The sequence below is a fragment of the Armigeres subalbatus genome, chromosome 2 (assembly GCF_024139115.2).
Source record: "Armigeres subalbatus isolate Guangzhou_Male chromosome 2, GZ_Asu_2, whole genome shotgun sequence".
In the NCBI taxonomy this organism is placed as follows: Eukaryota; Metazoa; Arthropoda; class Insecta; order Diptera; family Culicidae; genus Armigeres; species Armigeres subalbatus.
Window position 1 is genome coordinate 336,391,397 of NC_085140.1, and position 27,427 is coordinate 336,418,823.

Genomic DNA, 27,427 nt, shown 5'->3' on the forward strand with positions numbered 1-27,427 from the left:
TGCACCTGGTCTGCCCATCTCGCTCGCTGCGCTCCACGCCGTCTCGTACCTGCCGGATCGGAAGCGAACACCATCTTTGCAGGGTTGCTGTCCGGCATTCTTGCAACATGTCCTGCCCATCGTACCCTTCCGGCTTTAGCTACCTTCTGGATACTGGGTTCGCCGTAGAGTTGGGCGAGCTCGTGGTTCATTCTTCGCCGCCACACACCGTCATCTTGCTTGCACACCGCCAAAGATGGTTCTAAGCACCCGTCTCTCGAATACTCCGAGTGCTTGCAAGTCCTCCTCGAGCATTGTCCATGTTTCATGTCCGTAGAGGACTACCGGTCTTATTAACGTCTTGTACATGGCACATTTGGTGAGGTGGCGAATCTTTTCGACCGCAGTTTCTTCTGGAGCCCGTAGTAGGCCCGACTTCCACAGATGATGCGCCTTCGTATTTCACGACTAACGTTGTTGTCAGCCGTTAGCAAGGATCCGAGGTAGACGAATTCCTCGACCACCTCGAAGGTATCCCCGTCTATCGTAACACTGCTTCCCAGGCGGGCCCTGTCGCGCTCGGTTCCGCCCACAAGCATGTACTTTGTTTTTGACGCATTCACCACCAGTCCAACTTTTGTTGCTTCACGTTTCAGGCGGGTGTACAGTTCTGCCACCTTTGCAAATGTTCGGCCGACAATGTCCATGTCATCCGCGAAGCAAATAAATTGACTGGATCTGTTGAAAATCGTACCCCGGCTGTTACACCCGGCTCTCCGCATGACACCTTCTAGCGCAATGTTGAACAATAGGCACGAAAGTCCATCACCTTGTCTTAGTCCCCGGCGCGATTCGAACGAACTGGAGTGTTCGCCCGAAATCTTCACACAGTTTTGCGCACCATCAACCGTTGCTTTGACCAGTCTGGTAAGCTTCCCAGGGAAGCTGTTCTCGTCCATAATTTTCCATAGCTCTACGCGGTCTATACTGTCGTATGCCGCCTTGAAATCAACGAACAGATGGTGCGTTGGGACCTGAATCCCTTCATATTCACTCAAATTTAACGATTTGCTATTCTTCCATCACATCCATAAGATTGTAGTTCAATCCATTAAGGAAAAACAAACAACCATGCGTTCACCATCATTTTACATGCAATTGAGTCATTTTAGACCACCATTCGGGCGTTTTGCCCCAGGCCTATTTTTAAAACATTTTTTAAATGCGTTTCTCATTATTGTTTTGAATTGGAGATCATTGTGAAATGTAGCTGGGTTTGTAAATTTTGCACCTTTACGTTGAAATGGTTGGGTATTTTTGTTTATATGGGCGAAAACATCGAAAAAGCTAGAATTAGAGGCGAAAGTATAGAATTGATAGTTCCGTTAGGATACGGCAGGCATGAAGAATGTTTTTATAGAAGTTGATTTGAAAGCGAGCGGAAGGCAATATTTGTGATGGCACATATCACACGATCTTCCTTCTGTCAAGCTCCCGTATGAAGGGGGAGGGAAGAATATCAGTGTGGAAGCTGATATATCTTCACTGGCAAAAGGAAGGTGGTTTGACTTGCTCATATGCCATCCCGTGCGGAAGGATTTTCTATCGACGCATTCGCCTTCTTGATTCAGTTGACCACCGAGCAGTTTGCTCAATGTTAATAAAAAGACACAAATTATTATGACAAATACCATCCATTTCGTATAGCTACGTAGTCTTACGTCACCTTTGCGTACAACCTGATTGGGCAGCACCTTTGAGTTTTTCAGTACTAAAAGCATCAATATGCATTCAATAATATCCATTACACCTCCCGGGAGGACAAATGATATCGTAGGATAGTTTTGAGATATTCTGGACAATCCAAATTGTCCTTGAGTTCGGGACTTGTGATCTACAGTTGCTTAGAAGCTCTTTTTGATACTCAAAGCTTCAATATCCGTTCAATTGGTAATATGGATATGGTAAGATAGTTAAGAGATATTCTGGCAATCCAAAATGTCATTGAGTTTGGGACTTGAGCTCTACAGCTGCTTAGAAGCTCTTTTCGGTACGCAAAGCTATCCGTTCAATTATATCAATTACACCTCCCGGGAGGTCAACGGATATCGTAAAATAGTTATGAGATATTCTGGACAATCTAAACTGTCTTTGAGATCGAGTTGGTGCTGATATATTCAACTGTAATACAGTCAAACCTCCATGAGTCGATGCTCTATGACTCGATATCGACTCATGGAAGCAAATTATGCAATAGTAAAATAGTAGTTTGTGCAACAAGTTGCAAAAAGATGATTTTTTCAGCATGAGTTGTACGTTTATCCAACGAGGCTTGCCGAGTTGGATAAATACTACGAGTGCTGAAAAAATCGAGTTTTGCAACGAGTTGCACACGCTATTTTTTGCAATGACGAAAAATGGACTTTAATTTGATAAATTTGTTCCAAAATTGTAGTCTAATTTTCCCCACATGATCATTCTTGCCAATAAATTATGTTGCTGCGGAGAAAAATCAGATTCCATATTACCGTGCCACATTGCAAAGTTCAATGAGCCGTGAAGCGATAGATGTACTTGCCTTTGGAAATTTTGGATGTCATGACCGCCAAACTATTCAATTTATTACGGGGCGCATTGAATACACTATTTGAGCACTTACCCAAGCTAATTTACAAAAAATTAGTCACGTAACGACTGTTCTGGTGTTGGTTTTTCATTATAGCACCCAAATGAGTGTTATAATAAATATTATGCAACCCATTTGAGTTGCATAATGTTCATTAAAGCATCCATTTCGTTGGTATGGAAAAGTAGGCCGTTTTATCACTCAAAGACGAACTGTAAACCAGATATTATGATCAGGAATTGCAAAAAATATTTTTTGGGTTGCTGTGATGGTTCCTTCAAACAGCTTTCCAAGAATTTTCTATTCCACATCTCGATATTTCCATGAGTCAATATCGACTCATGGAGGTTTTACTGTACTAAGAATTTCAACGAACGATTTCTTCACAGCTAGATCTTCTGGACGGTCTATTTTGATTCGTCGCCAGAGCCTCTCCTGACACCGCTGAATCCGAGCAATGCGTTGTCGCCAATTAGAAGATGATAGTCAAACGCGATGTCAGCGCTGCGTTTATTACGGCCTCAAGAAAGCATCGTCTCCGTTTTCAGCTAATACATTTCCAGAGGAGCTAAATACTTGTCCTACCAACTAAAAGCGGGAAGTTAGTCAAATGCTGCTGCCTGGCGACGATGGTAGAAAACCCGCAAAAACCGGCGATATTCAATTCCTTTTCGATATTTCATGATGCCTGAATGGAGCAATGACAAATATGATGATGATAGATAAAGACGCGACATGTCCAGACAATGCACCAAACCTCGAATACTCAACTTTAACATGAAATCTGCGATGTTCTACACCGGTGAGACTTGGTGCGTATTGACAGTGATCACATAGATTTGCAAGTATTCATCACCCGATGTCTATGTTTTACTGCTCACGCCTGGTGGGCTCACAACTGGATACCGAATACTGAGCCCCATCGACGATCCAATATTAACGGCAGCTCCACTGTGTGAATGAACGTAGGCCGGCCACAGACAACGTAAGAGCAGAGGCCAAATCTGCAAGCAAGCGCTGGAATCCGGCAGGACATCGCAGCAGAGGTAGACCCAGGAACGCCTGGCGACAAAACCCTAACAGAGAAATAAACAAAGTTGATGTGAATCAGCCTTGGGCTCAAGCCAAGGATGGAGATCCTTAACTTTGGCCCTATGTACCCTAAAAGGTACTCAGAACACAAGTGTGGGTGTGTGGGAATTTGATCCCACCTAATGAATGCCACATGTACATGGGTGCTGAGAAAGAAACCAATCCTAATGCCGTATAACTTATGAATTGTGTAACTTTGATTAGCTAAGTAATACACACTTAAATTTTTCCACCGATCTCAGCTGTGCAAATCTCGGTTTAAGTTCGTTTGCTGGAATATCGGCTGAATGAACGTATGTTTACGGTGGCTCCTTTGAGTGCCGCAGTAAACAAACTAATTTTTCAGCTGAGATATCAGCAGAAAGTCACTAACCGAGCGCTCGGCTGTGCGGATCTCGGCAAAAGAATCAAAATATGCCGAGCGGAACTGAGTGTGTAGAGCTGGGGCCCTCCTTAGCCGTATATAGGATACTAACTTTATGTACCTGGCTTTGCTCGGAATTGCTAGTTTGGTTTGCAGTTTCCTTTTACAATCGGAAAATGATAAAACCAATTGGTCAACAGGGTAATTGTGTTCACTTATTCATACTTTATCATTTGATTGAAAGAAGGCTTTTGGAAACATTGACGTAAGGGATCGTGGGTTTGAAAGGTCTTATTCCGGGCAAACGTCTATTTCTAAAAAAGGAAAAACATGCGGGCAACGCATATTTTTAAAGAAGGGATCACACCCACCATTGCCTTATTCCGGGAAAATGCCTACTTTTAAAGAAGCAATCACATCCACCATTCAGAAGGAAACACATTAATTATTGCTTTTCACTGGGCATACCATTATTCCGATGATTTATTGCTTTTCACTGGGCTATGCAAGATTTTTCTGATGCTGTTCATAATTATCTCAAATGTCCTTCATGTCGAATGACCTTAGGCCAAATAGTGTTATGTTAATGGTCTGCTTCATTCAGGGATATATCATTTTCAGGGAAATGTCATATTCTGGGATATGTGTATCGGGAAGTATCAATTTCGGGAAATATCATTTTCGTTAGTCATTTTTGGGGAAATGTTATTACCTGGAAAATATTATTGTCGAGGATTTGCTATTTTTAAGGAATTCGGCCAATTTGTTTTCAGAGCATTGTACAATGTCAAAGAACCTCGGATGTACTAAATAAGAGGGATTTTAAATTAAGTCGTTTTCTAAACAATGGACATTGATAAATGTGTTCAGAAGTCATGCTGAATTAATCATTAACTAAACAATACCCTCTCCCACACCTTCCCCCTTTCAAAATGACTTAACCGCATCCACTAAAATCGCTTCCTTAGGACAGACAATATGTGATACAAATTTGGTTCAAATCGGTCATGAGGCTCAGGATTTACATTGAGTTGATCGATTACTAAACAATACCCCTCCCCCCATACCCTCCCTCTTTTGTAAAGATTATCCCTAACCTCCTATCGTCGTGTCCTTAAGATAAAGAATTTGTGTTCCAAATTTGGTTGAAATCGGCCAAGGGGTTCAGAATTTACACCGAGTTGATCGATAACTAAGCAATACCCCTCCCCCTACACCCTCCCTCTTTTCCAAAGAGCATGCCTAACTCCTTATCGTCGTCTCCATAAGATAAATAATTTGTGTTCCAAATTTGGTCGAAATCGGCCAAGGGGTTCAGAATTTACACTGCGTTGATAGATAACTAAGCAATACCCCTCCTCCCATACCCTCCCCCTTTTCCAAAGTGCATGCTCAACCCCTTATCGTCGTGTCCTTATGATAAAGAATTTGTGTTCCAAATTTGGTTGAAATCGGCCAAGAGGTTCAGAATTTACACTGAGTTGATCGATAACTAAACAATACCCCTCTCCCTACACCCTCCCTCTTTTCCAAAGAGCATGCCTAACTCCTTATCGTCGTCTCCATAAGATAAATAATTTGTGTTCCAAATTTGGTCGAAATCGGCCAAGGGGTTCAGAATTTACACTGAGTTGATCGATATCTAAACAATACCCCTCCCCCTACACCCTCCCCCATTTCAAAGAGCATGCTTAGCCCCTCTATCGTTCCCTCTGTTAGATAAAGAATGTTTGTTCCAAATTTGGTTGAAATTGGCCAAGGGGTTCAAAAGGTACACTGAGTTGATCAATAACTTAGCAATACCCTTCCCCCCACACCCTCCCCCTTTTCCAAAGAGCATCTCTAACCCCCCTATCGTCATCTCTCTAAGATAAAGAATGTGTGTTCCAAATTTGGTTGAAATCGGTAAATGGGTTCAGAAGTTATGCTGGAACATACATACAAACATACAAACATTGAGTTTTTATATAAGTATACTAGCTTTATGTACCCGGCCTTGCTCGGAATTGCCAGTTTGATTCGCAGTTTTTTTTCACAATCGGAAAATGAATAAACCAATTGGTCAACAGGATAATTGCGTTTTCTTATCGATACTTCATCATTTGATCAAAAGAAGGCAGATTTCATTTGAAAACATTGACTGATTTTGAAGAAGGGAGCAAACCCATAATCGCCATATTCCGGGCAAACGTCTATTTCTAAAGAAGGAAAACATCCACCGATGCCTTATTCCGGGCAAACGTCTATTTTTAAAGAAGGGATCACATTCACCATCCAGAAGGAAACACATTAATCATTGCTTTTCACGTTGGGCAAACCATGATTTCGATAAATGGTTGAATTGATCGATAACTAAACAATACAATAATGGGTTCAGAAGTTAGGCTGGAGCATACACACAAACATACAAACATTGAGTTTTATATATCTCGGCAACTTATTCAAAACGACGTATGTGATTTTGTAAACAAAGATGCATACGTCGATTTGTCAAATATGATGACACTCCACGCAAACCAACACAACGAACATGTAGCCGAAACCTTCCCCTACCTGTATGTGGCGATAGTTTGCGTGGGAGTGCTATCAGATTGCAGAAATCAACGTTTAAATTTTTGTTTACAAAATCACATACGTCACATACGTTGAATAAGTATCCGAGATATATAGATAGCTAATAGCTATATGTATCCGGCTTTGCTAGGGACTGAAAAGTAAATTATAGAATTAAAATGTCCAATGCTGTAGCACAGAAACCCACAGAGGTAGATCTACCGGTCATAGAATTGAACCTTTGTATCAATATATTTTTATATCTTTGTTTGGCCCTTCCACCTTTTCAATAAACATCTTCCAAAATAGAGAATAAGTGTACCAAATCTGGTTGAAATTTATCCTGGGAGTTACACTGAATTGCTCATTTTTTAAAGACAACCCCTTCCCCCATAACTTCCCTTTTTCCAAAATGACCCTCCCACCTTCTTTGTTATCTTCTCCTTAGGATAGAAAATGTGTGCACCAAATTTGGCTGAAATCGGTCCTGGGAGTTGGGTGTTACACTGAATTGCTCTTTTCTAAAGACAACCCTTCCCCTTACCCTCCCTTTTCCCAATGATCATCCCACCCTTTGTTATTTTCTCCTTAGGATAGAGAATGTGTACCAAATTTGGATGAAAGCGGTCCAGGGGTTCAAAAGAAACACTGAATTGCCTGTTTTCTGAACAATACCCTCCCCCAGACCCCTCCTCTTTTCCCAAATTACACTTCCATGTGATCGACTTCTCTTAGTGAATATGTGTACAATATTTGGTTGATATGGGTACTGGAAGTTGGGAGTAACACTGAATTGCTCGTTTTATAAAGACAACCCCTCCCCCATACCCTCCCTCTTTTTACAATGACCGCCCCACCCCTTTGTTATCTTTTCTTTAGGTAGAGAATGTGTATCAAATTTGGTTGAAATCGGTGCAGGGGTTCAGAATTTACTCTAAATTACCCGTTTTCTGAACAATACCCCTCCTCCAGACCCTCCCCTTTCCCAAAATCTCTCATATGATTGTTTCCTTATAGTGAATATGTGTACAAAATTTGGTTGAAATCGGTCCTGGGAGATGAAAGTTACACATAATTGTTCGTTTTCTAAACAAAACCCTCCCCTTTCTTAAATGACCCTCCCACCCCTTTGTTAACTTCCCTGAGGATAGAGAACGTGTGTACCAAATTTGGGTGGATTCGGCCAAGTGGTTCAGAAGTAGTTAGCGAACATACATACATAGATTGGTTTTATATATATAGATAAAGATAATATACTCAGAACACAAGTGTGGGTGTGTGGGAATTTGATCCCACTTAATGAATGCCACATGTACATGGGTGCTGAAAAAGAAACCAATCCTAATGCCGTATAGCTTATGAATTGTGTAACTTTGATTAGCTAAGTAATAGAGCTAAGATAAGTAATAGATTTATTTTAGAACTTGTTTGGAAGAATGTTTTATTTTTCATAAAACAAGTGGAACTGTAACTCTCAAAAAGCAAGGTGGTTTTCAGTGTATCGTAGCTTGGAGTAAGATAAACTAAAATCTGTAACCAGACACCTGATAAGGCATCTCAGATCGTGTAAGAATTGGGAAGCTCCTAGACGACAATCGCCGTGCGTGAGCCGAAATAGCCTCCTTACGACTATACAGAAACCCCCGCAGCTGATCCACGCATACTTCTTGCATGAGTAAGTCCAACATATATTGCATCCTCTCTACTGGTTGATCCGAGGCCGTATCTATGCCGCTAACGAGTAGCATGTCATTTCAATAATTTTATGAACGTCAGCATGACATGAAGAGCTGATATGACGTGCTTCACCGATTCTACTTCAAGCTTCACCTATCTATTCCGTATAGTCCGGGAAGTCTGCAATTCCGAGCCTTCATAAAATATCCATGTTCAGACAACACATCTCTGATTTCAAATGTACACCTGATCATTGCCCCAGTACAACAAATTTGAGCTTCATCCTTAACTTAAACAAAAGCTTATAATTCTAGCCGTACTTTAAAAATGTTCCAGTTTTAAGTTCCAGTTTTTTTTAAATTATATAAAGTTTGTGCTAAGTTCATTACTGCATAAATATATTACAAATATTAATATTCTTTGCTTTTCTAAACATTCTTTGCTATCATTTTCCATTAAAATTCCAAATTTTTCATGCAATTATTCCCATTTTGGACTTTTTTTTCGTTTCCTTGTTATTTTTTTTATTCCCTCCCCCTCGTGTTTTCCAAGAGCTGTCGGACATAAAATAAATTTAATATTTGTATCGGCCTAATTAAATGAAAAATAAAATCGATTCGTTGATTCGTTGACTTATTTAGGATCAACTTTACCAAAAAAAAGCAATTGCGCCTCTAACTATTGTTAAAACAAAGAACATGAAGTGTGTTGCACTTTAATTGTGACTAACATTCGCTCAATTTCGGACATTATCAGGCCAATTCTTTAGAGTTGTCCATACTGCAGCACTGTTTTTTATTTGTTACTGCCCTTCCTAAATTGAGCCTTCCAAAAATGGATTCTTTGAGAAAGTAGACCTAGAGTAAGACAATGCAACGTGATAAAAATGTTGACGGGAGTAGTCAAAGCAATTTAGAATTAAGGCTAAGTCTTTTAAGAATTTTCCATGCAGTCTCAGGTTTCTTTACGAAATATAAAAAAAATGTAAAAATGTAAATAAATATCTAAAAATATTAAAGTTTGAATTAAAGAAAAAAAGAAAAAAACAACAACAAAAATCTTATACAATCTCAAAAGCAAGTGCAAATATTAGGATTATCAACCTAGACAACTCGACACTGTTGTTTCATAAGGGCCAATGTCGCAAACGTAAACAATGCCTTTCCCTGCAAATTCCTCAACAACTATCACCGCTCCTAGCTAACAACCACTTGGAACTGGTGGCGCTCCGTGCCTTCTATCGAACGGAAATGGAAAATCTTGCCAGAAGTCTCTAATATTTCTGAAATCAGCAGAAGAAGTCAGTGTTTACGTTTGCGACTTTCGCTCTTTTGAAACAACAATGTCGAACTTTCATAATAACGGAGATTGCATTTGAAATATGTTGTTGTGGTCCCTACAATGTCAAAAAATCATATTTTGCTCAAAAGTTCTTTAGAACTGCATACAAAAAATTAATACTTTTTTTTTTTGACAATTTGATATGAAATTTGGACAAATGGACAAATGGAAATGGACAAATTGATATGAAATTTGCGAAAAAGAATCCACGTGTCTTGGAGGTGCTTTCGTTTCTGAGAAACAACGGTTTGGAGATAAAATACACCTTTTAATTTTATTTCCGGTCTTTTTCGAATGGTTTTCGAATCTATTCAAGAATTCTCTAAAGTCTGAACCATTGAAAGATTTTAGAGTTTCTTGAGAAATTATCGGAACTTCTGGAGGAATTCCAGTTTTTTTTATGTGCGTTTGTTATACTGTTTTGACTCAAATCCCGAACAGATTCATATTCCGAACACTCATTACATAGAGATTTATCTAAAACATTTCGTTATTATTGCATAAATGAACGAATTTACTCGGCAGCCGCACAGATCAAGGTTCTTATAATTGGCCAACAATGAGATCCTTACATTGAATTTTTGCATTTTTCTGCATTTAAGATGGTGTTCGGAATTTGAGGCCGGTTTTACTATGCACGTTCGGTGCACATTTGGCAAAATAAATTCATGCAGTTTTGATATAGTTGCAATCAATAAAATATAATTAACAAGCGCTCATCATGGAAACCATTGATGTATTAAAAATTAAAACATTCCAATGCTTGTGTTATAAAGACCTTCGAAGTGAAAAATGTGCTTAACACAACACAACTTTCACAAATTGAACTTGACCATGACAAACAAGTGTTCCATTGAACCGGCCGGTTATTTATTCGTCACCGCACCACATCATGCTCATCCGTTTCACATTCTCCAATTATAACTGGTGTTGTTTACAAATAATTGAACGAATCACCAGCCGGTATCTAGTCTCAGTAGCATTCCAGTCACAACAGTTTGCAACTACCAAGTGCTTCGTAAACTTGGCGACAGGCGGAACGTGTCTGCGTGCTTCGGATTACGCGCTTTGAATCGACAATACTTGCGCCGAGTGCCTCGAGGTAAAGCTTATCCGAATGACAGCGACACTTTGGCACACATATTCTCGGTTGACCCATTGATGTTCTTTAAAGATGGGCTGCCCACTAAGTAATGATGCGCGTAATCAATAAAAATAAAAGAATTGCTTACGCCAGTTGCATCGAGGGCGGCAGCTATAAAAGCGCGATCATTCGGCAGCAGATTCTAGAACCCAGATTGCGCCGACTCACCCGTCTCGGCCAAACTTGGAGCAAAGATCCGATTGTGTGAGTGTCGGTCACTCGGTGAAACGTGCTTTGAATACCACGGACATCCGTTCGTCGTCCACTAGCCGGTGCGGATTCCGTGCTTCATCGGAGATAAATGGGGAAAACCAGAAGGTTGACTGTTGGCCGCGAGTATTTAAAGTGTGCTAGAATGAAATGTTCTATTCTGAAAGTAATTTAAATCGAGGTATTAAGGACAACACCCACATTGTGTTTGAATAATATCTATTCTCTAATATTATTACCTATTCTAAAAAAAACTTAGAGAACTTTATTTGGAAAAGTTTTTCCCAATCATTTCATCAGGGTTTTGAAATCCCCTAGTGTTCAAAGTCAAAATTTGGTTTTCTTGTTTCTAAGGAAATTTCATGATCGTTTAAAGAATTTCAATAAATTGTAAATTAATTACAACTCAAAAGCTCACTAAAACCAAAAAAATAATCTAATATTTTATTTTGTAAAACAATTTAACGAAAACGAAAAAAATAAAAATTATCACTAAATCGTTACACTTACCCTTCACCACATCGTAGTCTTTCACACCGGTTAGGTGTTCATCCCAAACGGCTTTGAACTGCTCCGCTGCATTCCGATGAGGCTCGGGAACGGAGTCCAAGCTGATCTCGCTCAGATCCGGTAAGATGTTTTTGCCTACGTAATCCTTATTCAATGTCGATGAAACATCACTTTCTGCTGTGACCACGCCGAAACGGGCCACCATCACCAGCAGCAGGGAAAGTAACGGGCCCGGAGTCATCCTACTTCTGCCACCCACTCTGGTGTACTTTTTCTTCATCTTAATTTATTGCACTATTGTTTCCCTCGCACTGGCGATGTATTACTGGGTCTGTTAGTGTCTGTTTTGCTCTATATTGGTACCGAAAGTTGCATCATTTCCACTGAGTTATTGAGAGCTTTGCTGTCGGATTTATTGCTGCGAGGAAGAAATTGATGAAACTGGAAAAGTTTGCTTTGCTTGCATAAATCACTGTGGTATTATCCACAGTATTATTGTTCACTTGTGCTTTCTTTTGAAAGTTGTTTCAACTCCAGAAGTTAAGTACATTTTTGTAAGAGCTCTATTATTGTTTTACATCAGGACAGGCAAACAGTGCGGTTTCCGCGAACCAAGTATTGAATAAAAAAAACAAATCAGTGATGATGCTTTCTCGGAGATTATAAAAGGCAATGAAGAGGCCGTTAGAGAATTAAGCTTCAATTTGAATTTAAAAGATCTCACCGTCGTTAATTTGCCTTTAGCCGTTTCTCCGACGCGGGGTTTCTAAACTATGTTAACATGTTGCATTTGAAAATCTATGAGTATGACACTATGCACTCTGGCGTTTTAAATCTTCTACGATTTTTTCTCACAAATGTTGGATAGTCTATAACTCATTTATATCTGCAATATATCATTCACCCGTTAAGATCTACTTCTGGTAAAAAAAACAGAAGGAATTGATCGAAACGAAAAAGGCCACGACCGGGTCTAATTTATGGACACAGTCATGGTACCGTAACATAATTGCATTTGAGTAGACGCTGAAATCTCACTTCAAATGATTGCACTGCTGCCGACTGTTTGTGTGGTGATTGACTTCTGTTCAATTCTGTGGTTGGTTTGTCCGAGACACAGAACACGTAGCAGCTTGCACCGCAAATCACAGCCGCCGTATAATTATGCTAATCACTGTTCAAAAGTGATGCAATTTGGGTCACACTTTCGGGGGAAACTGCAGCACAATAAAAGTTGACCGGTTGTTGCTCTAAGGGCTGATTCACGCACTGCATGGTTTTCAACAGATTTAGTAAGAGTTTTGTTATTGGTGCCATAGAACCTGTCCGATAAGCGGCCAATAACTCGTTCGAAACAGTGATTCAACCCATTGGCAGCCACCACATCGTTCCCAATGAATGAATGGTTCCTGCATTCACGTTACTAGTTTTGGATCAATAGCTTTTAATGTTTTCAGATTAAACTGAATTAGGTTTTTAATTTATTCATTATCAGACTAATGCTGAAATAGTCTATGCAGTGCGATGAAGTCTTCTCTATTCCTCTCAATTGAATCACCACGTCAACAGATACGTAGTAGATTTCTTATGCATACCTAAACAATCATAATAGTTATTTAGAATTAGTATAAAAATCTTGCGGAAGTATGCGTAAGGCGTGCAGAATTTCAAAGTGATTATATAATGATCCCACACAAAATTTTGCATGGATCTTATGATGCTTTGAAGCAAACGTGTTGGTTCGGCGCTCGCATTATAATTCAATTTATGATCAAGGTCACATTACTCATGCATATCCACAGTTGCACCACGCTTCCCAAATGATAGGGTTTATCATATTCCACGCCAGACTTGACAAAATTATCGTCCATCACTTGCCCGTATAACAAACTAGCATCTTCCGGTTGGCTCACCGCGGTGCCACCGGTTTCCGCCCATGTCCATTTTCACCTGCACCTTGAGTCTGGTTCGTAACCGCTTCCAGCATCTCTAAATATACCGACAGCGTACACGTTATCGTGGTCGTCAGCGTCATTTCAATTGAATAATGGTTGAACGAGCGGTCACCCAAACTATAGAATATGTACTTTTCCGCCAAGAACACATTCTCCATTTCGCTGAGCATCGGACCAGCAGCCCCGGCACCGAATCGATGGTTGAAAACAACGGCGACAGCTATAGGTCTTTCGGAAGACGTTGGCATGGGCATTAGAACGCTCCTTTGTGGTGGAACACAGTGGAGCATTAAATTTTGAAAATCGATATTAAACTGATAAGGATTGTATTGTAGACTAATAAGAATTACAATAAGTTAAGAAATGTTTATCAATATAACAAAAAAGTTGTTATTCATTAGTATTGGAATGAAAACCATTTATTCGTTGACTCTAATATAAATGTTTGGAAGAAACGTTTATGCATACATTCTGCCAAATGACTCCGCCGAATGACTTTCGGTCAAACGATTCTTCCCCTTTTTAAACAATGCCCTGTAATACCAATTACCGAAGATTTTTTTATGTACTACTAGTCGACCCGGCAGACGTTGTCCTGCATAGTAGGCGAAAATGCGCGCTGTGAACTGCATATGCGAAAATCTCATACGAATCTTTACTTTAGTTTTTTACAATCTACTCAACTTTACTTGTGATTTTCACATGAGGAAATATTATATAAACCCGTCGGAAAGGATTACGAACATATTTGCTGGAGAAATGAAGAAAATCCATCCAGCCGTTTTTGAGTTATGCGGATACGAACACAGACCATTTCATTTTTATATATAAGAAGATACAAAGAATTTCCAGTGGAAATCCAAAGAATTTTCTTCAAAATTCAGAAAAAAAGATCCCATTCCATCGTGTCGTATCGTTTCATGTTGAAATTCTAAAAAAAAATATTGGAAATTTCGAACTCCCCATGAGAATTCCAAAAAATATCCAGGGCAAACACCTCTAAATCCAAAGCTTAATACAGATCTTGGAGATCTGAGCTCAACAATAATTCGGAGCACCGTTGATTCATTCATTCATTTATTTAGTCTACATCTAAACAGATAACACTGAATCAACAATTTGACGCCACAATACACGGTTCGAGGCCGCATCTCTCCATCCTCGAATACGTCCCACGCTCGCCAAGTTGTTTTGCACCTAGTCTGCCCATCTCGCTCGCTGCGCTCCACACCGTCTCGTACCTGTCGGATCGCAAGCGAACACCATCTTTGCAGGGTTGCTGTCCGGCATTATTGCAACATGTCCTGCCCATCGTACTTTTCCGGCTTTAGCTACCTTCTGGATACTGGATTCGCCGTAGAGCTGGGCGAGCTCGTGGTTCATTCTTCGCCGCCACACACCGTCTTCTTGCACACCGCCAAAGATGGTCCTAAGCACCCGTCTCTCGAATACTCCGAGTGCTTGCAAGTCCTCCTCGAGCATTGTCCATGTTTCATGTCCGTAGAGGACAACCGGTCTTATTAGCGTCTTGTACATTGTCAAGATGCTCCCATCCTTATCCCGGCACATTTCGGCTCGCGGCACGAAGCCTTTGCGGGATGCGTTGAGCTTCTGATAGAACTTGCGTGTTTCTTGAGAACGGCACAGCTGTTCCATCTCCTCGCACTCCGCTTCTTCCAGGCGGCGTTTCTTCTCCGGAAAAAGGCGGGTCTGCTGTCTCCGCTTCCGTCTATAACGTTCCACGTTCTGCCGGGTACCTTGCTGCATCGCAACCGCCCGCGCTGCGTCCTTCTCCTCCAGAATCTGTTGACTTCGTCCCATATACCCGACGTTGTTCTCCACTGCGTCGTTAATGGCTGCTTTGACTGTATTCCAGCAGTCCTCAAGAGGGGCCCCATCGGCAACGCTGCCTCGAGATGTTGCTTCAGTCGCTCTAGGTCGTACCGCGGCGGTCGTCGGTACCGAACATTGTTGATGACGGATAGTTTTGGACGCAGTTTAACCATCACCAGATAGTGGTCAGAGTCGATGTTAGCGCCACGATATGTCCTGACGTCGATAATGTCGGAAAAGTGCCGTCCATCAATCAGAACGTGGTCGATTTGTGATTCTGTCTGCAGTGGTGATCTCCAGGTGTACCGATACGGGAGGCTGTGTTGGAAGTAGGTGCACCGTTGATACCATGCGAAAAATGGGACAAATTCATGATAGGGAAGTGATGTCCCATGGAGGTATTCCAACTCAAAATGCCCAAGATCTGAATTCGAGAATAGTTTGGACACCGTTTTGGGAATACTGCGACATGCTTACAATAGCGAAATGATGTTGCAAGGAGCTACAGCAACTCATAAGTAAGGCCGTTGTCTTAGATCGCTTTATTAACCATAAAATATTTTAAGATATGAGCTCAAGAATATTCTGGAGTATCGTAGATGCCCTGTCGAGGATGTCGTGAGGTTTGAAAATGAGCTCTGTTCAAATTCTGAGAAAAGCTGCATGTATTCGCAAGCAGGCCCTACCAAAGCGACCGTGTAGTGCTCTTTAAATAGTGTGCCCAGTCCAGAAACCTGCATGAGGTCTATTCCCCATGTTACATCTTCTTCTTCTATGGCTCTACATTCCAACTGGAACTTGGCCTGCTTTTCAACCTAGTGTTCTATTAACATTTCCACAGTTATTAATGCATGAGTATGTATCTTGTGTGGCAAGTACAATGTATACACTATACAAGGAGTCTAGAATGTTTCCCACCCGAAAACATACTGGACCGGATCGAACTCGCCATCTCCAGATTGGCAATCCTACGCCTTTGTACGCAAGACTAACTGGAGACCATGTTAGGAGCTGTCCAAAACAGCTACTGATCCATAGTAGACAAGTAAACAAGAAATGCGATGCCACGCCAGCTATTCCTGAGATGGCAGCCCCATCACGTGGCTAAGTATCCCAGCCCTGGTAAGGCGACACACCGAAAAAAAAACAAACAATCAACTTCATAAAATGTAATCAAACATACAGGATTGAACAATCGCAAAGGAAAAAGTAATGTTTAATCCTTCCTTATACGTCTGACGGGAGGGGGGAAATGAACTTAAAAAATGAATATCTCTGGCGTTCCCGAACCGATCTTCATTTTTTAAGGTAGTCTAAATTTTCAAATTGTGTGATTCATCAACTTTTGGTCGAATGTCCGACATGTTCTGCTCCTAATGCTTATTTCACTGATAACGACTCACAATAATCCCAAAACTACGAAGATTTTTAACATTGAATGCTTGAATTCTTTCTTGGCTCACTAAGGCAGCTTCGAATTCGAAGAAATTCCGGAGGGTAATCCTCCAGGCCCTTTTCATAAATAAGTAAAGGAATTGTTTAGGAAAATCATTCAAAAATTTATTCAGGAATTTGATTGGAAATTCCTCCAGGAATAAAACAAGAAATTTCTTCAAAAATTAAAAATATCCGGATTTCTTCCGAAATTCTATGACAAAATTCTTGGAATTTCCGAAAAAAAATCCTGTAGAAGTTTCTGAATAAACTCCTAAATGAATTTTCAGAAAGAATTCCTAACGAAATTTCTGACATTTTCACATTTCTCCTGTAATTCCTTTAAATATTCATCCGAGAATTCTTTTAGGATTTCCTTCAAAACCTCCTTAAGAAATTCCTTCGGGAATCCTCCGGAAATCCCTTTAGAAAAAATACTAAACTACAAATATTTCGCTCTTCAAAGGTATACAAGCGAAAACACTGAGGAACAAAACATTACTCAATTTTCAATATTTTTTTTATAAATGTGAAGAACTTTTTAAAAATTTTAAAAAATTAAAAAAGATTAATGAATCTATGAAACTACACAGTATAAAAATGTTACAGCATATATGATGTAACAAAAAGGCTCCGTTCGATTCGACTCATTTTTCCATCACTTTTTAAAATTACAGGTCGTCGTTACTATGGAGCTTGTATTCAATATTGCGTACAAGAAAAAGTTGGTTGTAAAATTAGAGGCTATTGAACACAAAAATATGCGTTCAAATATTTCCATAGCGTGTAATTTTCAGAATTTTTAACTGTGTATATTAGATTGGATAAATAATTTGAAAAACAAAATTCATAAAAATCAAAGCGTGAAATTGATAAAATCACGAAATAAAAATGTTTAATGCCCAAACCGTGTTTAAATCATTTTTAGAAAACAAAATAGTGAGTTTGAGCGAAACAAAAATTTGGGTTGTAGAGGGTTAAGCCAATTCAACCAAATGTAGTCATAAAACTACTGTTTTGATGTTGGTTTTTGATTATAGCACGCAAATGTGCTATAATGGATTTTCGGCAACGCATAATGGTCATTGATGCACCCATTTCGTTGGGAAAAGTACGCCGTTTTATCACTCAAAGACGAATTCTGAATCAGGTATCGTGTAGCATCTTTTTTCCTCGTACTACGTAAATTTTGAAGTTTTAACCCCAATTCCTTGTTAAATTTTTTGTACCAGGTCCAACGGATCAAACTTACAGTAAGTTTGTCGTGTCGGGTGTCAGGTGTCGACTACCTGTAAAAACCTGGATTGTAATTCAAAAAGTTCCTCCGGAAATGTTTTAAGCAAGCCTCCAGAAATTCTTTTTAGAATACTTCCAGGATTTTGTTTTTGGAAATTCATCCAGGAAATTCATCTAGAAGTAATTTAGAAAATTCCTCTAGCGATTCATTTATGAAATCTACCGAGAATTCTTTCAGAAATTCATTTGGAAGTTTCTCCACTAGATGTTCTTTTAGAATTTTCTTACAGATTTTTTTTCGAAGAGTTGCATCGGAAATTCCTTCAGGAATTCCTGGAAACTTATTTCCTGAATTTCTTTGGATATATTAGAAAATACTTCTAAAATTCCTTCAGGTTTTTTTAAATGCATTTCAAAATTCCTACGACTTAAATTCCTTCGGAAATTAATTTAGAATTCCCTTAAAAAATTTCTTCAGAAATAATTTTGGAAGGATTTTCTGAAAGTAGTTTCAAAGGAATTCCTCAAGGAATTATTAAATTTTAGTACCTATCATAAGGCGAGTTTAGTACTATTCAATTTAATTCCACCACGTTACACTAAAAGCGGCCTTACAGTTGAAGTCGAAATACGAATCTATATTGATTACAACATGGTGGAATTAAATGGAATAGTATTAAACTCGTCTTATGACAGATGAAGATATCCTACTAAAAATAGCTCAATAATTTTCTTATATTTCAGTAATAAACGGCTACTCAGTATTCAATATAGTGAAACGAGTGTGCTATTTACACGACGTTTCGGCACGGGGATAGTTTCTTCCTCAGGGGGAAAATACTGTCGTTTTTCTCGTCTGTTATTTCGTCTAAGCTGGTCTTAAATGTGTTATTTAATTTGTTTTGTGAATCTATGTGTTTACTAGCAGTGGCGTTATTTTTACTTTAATCCCCCTCCTTTCCTGATTTTTTTATTAGTAACCCTCGAAGGTAAATGACATACTCGTTTAACTAAATAAAAGACTTAGTGAAATATCAAAAACAATCAATCGCCAGTCAAAAATTGGAATTATTTTAAAAAATTCTAAGGGAATTTGGGATGGAATTTCTAAAGAAATCACCGCAACATCAAACGAAACCACCCTTTTCCCGAGCGTACTAGTCACTGAAGTTGTGCAAAAGGGTCGTACACTAATTACGTTAGCACTTATGGGGGGAGTGGGGGTTGGCCATTTTCTTACGCTCCATATAAATAAAAATTGATTTGCATGGGAAAAATCTTACATGGGGGGAGGGGGGTTGAAAAACCCAGAAAAAATGCTTACGTAATTAGTGTACGGCCCCAAAGCTTGCGCCGACATCTAGAAAGAAGTCGAGCTCCTCCCAACCATATCGAGGCATATATCTCCATAGCTCAGGTGTGTATGAATCAGATTTTTTTCACTTTTAGAGGAAAAAATTACAAACAAACGTTTAGTTTAAGCATGGGTAGCAAGCTTTCTCCCCTGTTAGCGGAAGTTTTCATGAGCGATTTTAAAATTAGAGCCGAAAAAGAAAAATTGTTTCCTCGTGTGTGGATACGCTACGTGGATGATATTTTCGCTCCAGTGAAAGAAAGGTATGTTGCGCTTGCTCTACTGAATTCTCTACACAGCACCATAATGTTTACGGTTGAGAAAGAAGTACATGGAAAATTGCCTTTACTTGATATTATGATCAGCAGAAAAGAAGACAGCAGTTTGAAATTTACTGCAAACCTCTCCACTGATCGTTACATTACTTCCGACTCCAATCACTTCGGAGCCCAAAAACAAGCCGCCTTCCATTCGATGGCACATAGACTCTACAATATCCCTATGGAGAAGCCAGAGTTTGCAGAGGAGAAGGACAAGATTCACACAGCTGCCATGCTAAACGGCTATGTCAAGTCGTTTGTGAATAAATTCCTCCGCAAACACAAGCGCAAAAGTTGACAAATTCGATCAAATCCACCCTTTTACGACAAGGGTTACACGTAGTCCATAAAAGTGATAACACTTTACGAGACTTGCTCTGTAACCTGAAAGACAAAGTACCCCCAGATGACCTATCAGGAATATATCAAATTCCTTGTAAGGATTGTCTAGCCGTTTACATCGGTCAAACACGCCGAAAAGTGAAGACCCGCCTGAAAGAACACAAAAACGCCGTAGAACACAAAAAACCGAACGAGTCAAGCGTGGCTGCGCACACGGACGAACTCAATCATTAAATTGATTGGAACAGCGCGAATCTCAACTTTTGGGAATCAATGTTCATCACCAACGCCAAAAAACCATTGATGAATGAAGATGATCCCTACATTATGTCCTTCCTCTACAGTTTAACCAACACAGCTATACATTAGTCTCCCCTAAAAGTAACCAGTCGGACATTGTCTTGAAGGTGGGTGACATCGCGCCCGAAACCGGTCGACAGAAAGTAATTTTTAACTCCTTTGTAAGAACAATAAGTGTTATGCCTTGTCTCGCGTCGCGTCTTTAAGTGTCGTGTTGTTCTTACGTTAGCACAAACAAAAATCCTTTTAAAGTAATAATAGCAACGTTGATTATTGAACCTACAGAAATAAAAAAAAAATTTACAATGTACAAAACTCAACTGAAATGTTGCTGCTATAGTTGGTATTTTTTGGCTATAACAGAATTAGAATTAGAATGTTCGTAAAAAAAAATTCCACAGTTATTAACTGCGAGGTTTCTAAGCCAGGTTACCATTTTTGCATTTGTATATCATGAGGCTAGCACGATGATACTTTTATGCCCAGGGAAGTCGAGACACATTCCAATCCGAAAATTGCTTAGACCGGCACCGGGAATCGAACCCAGCCACCCTCAGCATGCTCTTGCTTCGTAGCCGCGCGTCTTACCGCACGGCTAAGAAGGGCCAACTGATCTTATGCAACGCAAATAGTGACGTCACTCGATTTTAAAAATATTTAGAGGTTTCAAAAAATATAATAAGCCTCAAATGATATCCACTCGAACAATGACCTGTAATGAGACCTGGATAAGTGCTTAGGTCTCTTTTAGATAATTCTAAAATGTTGCGAGTCATGGAAACATTTGGAGTGACAAAACGTTACGATTGCCTGGTATTGGTTGCGTTCCTAAAATTGATTTCTATTTTCATAGATACCCATACCTTCAGCTCTAAACGAAGAGAAGAAGTTGGCAAGTTGCAAGAAGGTTCCGTTCCTGTAAACCGACTTGATGATCCGAGTCTCGCCAGAATATTGGCGTTTTCGGTACTATCTATTCCACAGTATGGAATATAATGGAACCCAATATAGATTGACTTGGTTGCGCAAGACAATTTTTGGAGGGACTGAATACATTCTAAATTTTTTTTTGAAGTGCATGGCAGCCTCCGAAGAGCGAATCGAAGGAAACGACGCTGGACGGATTCCAGTCGTTCCACACCGTTGTTGTAGTGTGGGCTCCAAACGGCTGAGCAGTACTCAAGAGTGGGGCGCACTAAAGAGCAATATAACGATTTCAAGCAATATATATCGGAGAATGTTTTCGCGATTCGAAACACAACTGCCAGCGCTCTTGAAGCCTTATCAACGACATATGCGATATGCTGTTTGTAAGTCAGTTGTGAATCCAGAATTACCCCGAGATCCTTCACGTGATTCACACGCTCGATTGTCGTTCCTCGCAATTCATAGTCGAACATAATCGGCTCTTTCTTTCGAGAAAAAGTAATAGCGGAACACTTTGCCGGGTTGATCACCATCCGATTCAATGAACACCAATTGGCGACGGCATCATGTTGCAGCTGTATACAATCTGTGTATGAACGGATCTTCAGATAATAGCAGTGAATAGCAGTCTTCTAAAGCAACTGTTAGTTGCCGATCCGTAAGATAGGAACGGAACCAGCGTAGAAGATCGCCGTGGATTCCAATCCTCTCAAGCTTAGCGATTGCAATCTCATGGTTCACCTTATCGACAGCAACAGAGATATCGGTGCAGTTTGATTTCGTTCTAATAAGCCGTCGGTAACATACGAAGTTAGGCACAGCAGAATTGTCGTTGTGGATCGACCGACAATGAACCCATGTTGATCATCGCTCAGGTACTGCTTTCGTTCTGTTGAATCGGATCCATGACAACCAGTTCAAATAGTTTTGAAACAGCACTCAATGAAGTAATGCCTCGGTAGTTATTGACGTCACGCTTGCGGCCCTTTTTGTAGACTAGGAACATTTGCGCCTCTTTCCAGCATGATGGGAACAAACCGGTAGCCAACTTCACATGGGAATCTGGAATATGTCTATCCTAGGGCCAGTAACCCCTGCTCCCACTTGGTTGTTCAATTTTGAATTGTCAGTATAAAACGTAATTGATCCCGAGCGAAGTTTCGGTCCTCCATTTAACCATGTATTGCGCCCAGGATCAATTACTTTGAACAGTCGATTGAAATTGTACTTTTTCTCCATCCAGTCTTCATTGTTTATTACTAGGGAGTTTATACTGAAGTTATTTCGAATGCCAAGATTACCCTTAAGGTCACCTCCTAAGAGGTTTTCGGATCTTCTGATCCTCAAATCACTCTTTTCAGCTTCTCATTGTACAATTTGATGTAAAGGAAGCATGTACAATAAAATATTTAGTGCACTTGATGGTGTACTGCTCATTGCACCTGTAATTGAGATGGTCGCTAATCGTTGAAGTTTTTCGTTTACTAATCCATAGAGCAAATAATATTAAAAGCGTGTTCTAAATGCTTGTTCCAGCTTAGTTTGCTATCAAGAACAACGCCAAGGTATTAGACTAGGTAGTGAGAATGATTATGCGTGAAAGGCACAATAGTGATTTTGGAAGGATTTACATTCAATCCTTCTCCTACCACGTGGAAACATAGTTTAAATCAGTTTGTTGGCGATAATGTCATTGTGTTTGCCTCGTACTATTATGACAATATCGCCTGAGAAACCAATTACTTCGAAGCCTTGGGCTATCAGGTATTTGAGAAAATCATCTACTATTAAAGATCACAGCAAAGGTGATAATACCGCTCCTTGTGGGTATCCTTTGATTGCTCTAACACTAATATGAGAGTTGCTAAGGTTAGATGATATTTCTCTTTTTGTTAACATGTCTTTAATCCAATCTACCATCACCATGCATTTATCAAAACCACGATTCGACATTTGGGCTTATTCTACAAGGGGAGTGACGTGAGATTGCTTGAATGACGTGAGAAGAGTCGTATAGCCCCATTTGAATAACATGGTCACCTCACGTCAGTGGCGTAGCCAGGGGGTGGTTTTGCACATAAACAACCCCCCCCCCCCCCCCCCCCCACAGAGACAAAATTTTTAGAATGCATTTTTTCGAACCCTCTCAAATTAAAAAAATGTTCAGAAACCACCGTCTCTTCTTTCAGTAAAAATGAATGTGGCCTGACAAAAATTCGTGCATCGCCCCTGGAATTTTCTAGCTCTGTCATTTCGTTCATTGTTCCATGAATCTGTCTGCCACGATCGCCAGTTTTAGGAGATTAAGTTTGAAAACCCTCCTCAATGACACTCCTTAGCCTTGCGCGTAAGAAGCGCGGTTACACATAACATTACACTCTTATGCTTATGTCAAAATTCTATGCGAACAATTAAAATGGGATTACTTTTCACTCGACATCATTTGCGATGTTCAAATGCCTGTCAGTTTACTCAACTAGAAAACATAGTTTATTAGTTTTCATCACAACAATAATCGAATACCGAATATGCATGAGGAGTAAATCACATTATTTTTCCACGAATTCAGTACTAGGTGAATTTGAATCTGCGATAAGTTTTGTCCAAGTAAATCTTAATTTCGGGACTACTAGTAGATACTAAAATCACGATTCAAAGATTTTTTTTTCTTCAAAAGATTTGAAGCTTAGCCCCTCTTTGTCGCACCTATGGTGGTGGAACAACCGCGCTTCAAATTGCAGTGTGGAGAACCTTTCTAAATTGAATTTAATTTAAAAATTCCATTCAACTTTGCAAGATGACAACGCACATAGCGGCTGGACGATACTTCTCGGATATTTTCCTTTCTGTGGCATTGGTGGGCGCTGAAGTGCTTTCAGCAATAGAATTCTGACCGAATGTTTTTGCAAAATTGATTTCAGAACCAGCACATGATCCGTTGATTGAGTCCTAATCGAAGCACGCTGGTGCCCAATGTCCGAATAGTCAGTGAACCTTCCGCAAACACTACCGTACTGAGAGGGATGAGCAAACCAGTTGGCATTAGCCATGCGACAACAATGACCTTAGTTCGACTGACCAACAATCATTCCACTCACGAAACACATAAATTGATAATTAATTGCTTGTTCCGAAGTGCTACAACGTGCTTGAACAACTTCGATGGATATCATTTCAGGACATATCGACGAACACTAATCAATTTAAAGCTAGTTAGTGCACTTATTATCGCACTTCTCGAAAAATTCGTCACAATTACACTAATCACAAATCACTGGTGCACGCTTCACAAATAAAAACCCCACCCCCACTATGGCGGGACCTGCTGCTGACGACAATTTAGGCAGTACCTATATTGCTGCTGCTGCTTCCATTTGCAGAGTCAGAAGAGACGAATTCGCGCTCGCGACCGTGTCTTGTCGGGGCAAAGTTTCAAACAGAACTAGAAACCTGAGTCCACCGTTGCTGACGATTTATATTTTGAATTGAGTGAATTGGTTTATCTCCTCGTCCTCCCCCGTTGCGATATCGCCTATGGCTGGCAGTCGCGCGCACCATCATGACTAATGGATCGTCCATATACCACGTGGAACGTAGAACGAATCACGCAGGATGTTTTAACGCTCAGGAATTATAGCATGTGGGAAACCGTTTGTAGATAATTCCAAGTCAATTAAACACAAGGAACTCGTGTTAGAATAAACCCCAATCGGTACAATAGATACAGCATTTTTCTTCTGAAATTGAAAGAAACTCTTTGTACAATTTTGTGAGAAGCGTAGGAATTTCACAAGAAAACAAAAAGTTTATGAACATGATGACAACTCTAAAGCAAGTCTAACGAGTGCATGAACATGTATGTTTCGAGAGTGGCGTAAGACGACATTTTTACTATTTTTCATCATAACAAACATGCAACACTTTGATATTGCATCAGTCTGGATAAAAATAAAAATTATCATACATAGTAAATTTAGCTCAACAAAAGCTGCATAGTTTACATGAGATAAAATTAATTGAGCAGAATTTTTCGGCATGAGAGACCCCACTGTCATAAACAAATCTGCATTTCTATGATTTCATTGTTAGAGCCTGGTTTATCTGATGACTTTAGAGTATATAAGAGCTCGAGAATATTGATGAGGAAGCGTTCAAATTGTTTGATTTATCTTATTATCATTTTATTATTAAAGTAAAGCACATGTGACGATTGGGAAAATCAAGCATCCAAAAAAGAGTTAATCGCGGTGGAGGTACTCGGATTCTGATGGCTTTTTCGCAAACGTGATCTTTAAGTGGTCTTGTTGTGTAGGAGTTATCACGTGTATCTAGAGTAGGAGGTTGACGGTTTGAATCCCACCAAGACACATGGATTCATATTCGAAAATCTATTATCACTTTGTCCATATTTATTATTTATTTTATCACTCAGCTTTGGAAGCTGTAGTGCATTACAGTATAACATTTTGTTACTCTCTAGTAGAATCCTCATATTCCAAACTCTCAAAATATTATCAAAAGTTAAAACTATAATTTAAGTTCGGCCATAAGAAATGCGAATTTCACAGAAACTGGAGGCTAAGAATTCGTCAACATTCTATTACTGACATTTCAACGGGAAGTGTTTGGAGGATTGCATGACACCCCCAAAAGTTGTTGAAAATTGAAATCTGATTCGGCTTCTTCAAACCAATAATCTAAATATTTTGAATACATACGGTCCAGACAGTCAAGAATGCCCCTTATCTTTTTCTCGTATGACATCAATCTCCTGCGGATGCATAATTCAATTCCTTTCCCCAGTGCCTATCGAGACACTTCATCATGATTAACGTTCATTATCAGGTTAGTCAACGTTTCACCGATTATTACTATCCACTATACGTTCCACACCGGCACTGCGTTATTACAATTATATCATTACCGTAGCAATTCCATCAACGCGGCTTCAAGTCTCTCTTCTCTCAAGCCCGTCACTCCCGGCCTAGTTGAAGTGAGTGAGTACCAAGAATAGATTCATTTTTTTTATCAGATCGCTCTGTGGTGGATTACAGATATTGGAAAGTAAAGCCAATCCACCTCATACGGCAACATCACACGGTGATGATGACCTAATAGATTCTTCGCACTGTAGATAGTTATTGAAGTATTCTCCAGATTGATTGGTAAGGTAATTGAGGGTGATTCAGACCGTCCATAATTATTTCCAAATTCAAGGCTTGAAAAGCATGAACCAATCAAGACTGCTTTCCGTTACATTATCAATACAGAACAACTCTTTCTAATTATTTCCATTTAAATGTGACTCTGCGGAGTCCAACCTACCCTACAGGGTGTAACGTTCGATCATCATTTATATCATCCATCCTCGTGTCGTGTGCTCTATGGGTAAACGTGTTGAAAACCGGAACTAGCGAGGTAGGATGCAAAAATAATTGCAATCAGAGCATCTTATGAGAAATATTATCCGTTCAGAATACCTACTACGTAAATGTATATCGGCATATAAGTAGAGAATTTCAGTTTGAAACGTTATGAGGAAGCAAATAAAGCTTTTCAGGCTGTATAGGCTAATGCACTGTTTCTCAAACTTAAAGTGTTTCAAGCCCTATAACGCACGGTAAAATTGTATAAGTACTTTGAAGATGCATTTAAAAATGTATGACTGTAGTATATGTTATATCCATCCAGCAACCCCTCATTTTATTTGATAGTTAGTTTTGAGAGTGTCATGGAAAAACAGGAAAAACATGTAACAGAAAGACATATGGAAATAAAAACCCATAATTAATGTAAATTCGTATTGTACTTTACATTGGCGACGAGTAATTTGATGTTACACGCGTATTCGGGTACTTCGAGAGTCTGAGACATAGCGCAAGAGCCAGTATTTAAGAATTACGACTGTGGCAGTGAGGAATGGGAGTAATATAAGGAGCAGCTGGAGCAGTATTTAGCTGCAACCAAACTATTATAAATTGGCAAGTGAGTTTTACAGTCCTCAAAATGTATCTTTAAAATAGATTATTTATTCATCGTCTTGGAAAGTTATGAAATTTGACACCCACACCAATATCCAAAACCGACCCCTTCCTCGATAGCGGGTATCCCGATCAGGAATGCATAACAAAATTATAACTCAATTCTATCAATTGTTGTTATTTAAAACAACGTGTGTTATAATTAGATAATTCGATTAAAATGTGTCTTCGTCCAGTTTTATTTCATAT

General features: G+C 39.6%; 1 protein-coding gene across 5 annotated transcripts in view; it reads right to left on the reverse strand.

The window, feature by feature from the left end:
- The window catches only part of LOC134212804 (uncharacterized), a 63,177-nt gene that overhangs the window by 18,345 nt on the left and 17,405 nt on the right, over window positions 1-27,427 (reverse strand). For 2 of the 5 annotated variants that reach the window (XM_062690984.1, XM_062690986.1), the window contains exon 2: window positions 11,497-11,914. In XM_062690984.1, coding sequence (XP_062546968.1) covers window positions 11,497-11,776 — 280 coding nt within the window. In that variant the 5' untranslated portion in view covers window positions 11,777-11,914. Of the gene's footprint in view, window positions 1-11,496; window positions 11,938-24,519; window positions 24,662-27,427 lie in introns of those variants that run through there. The other 3 variants (XM_062690985.1, XM_062690987.1, XM_062690988.1) reach the window with 3 other exon arrangements.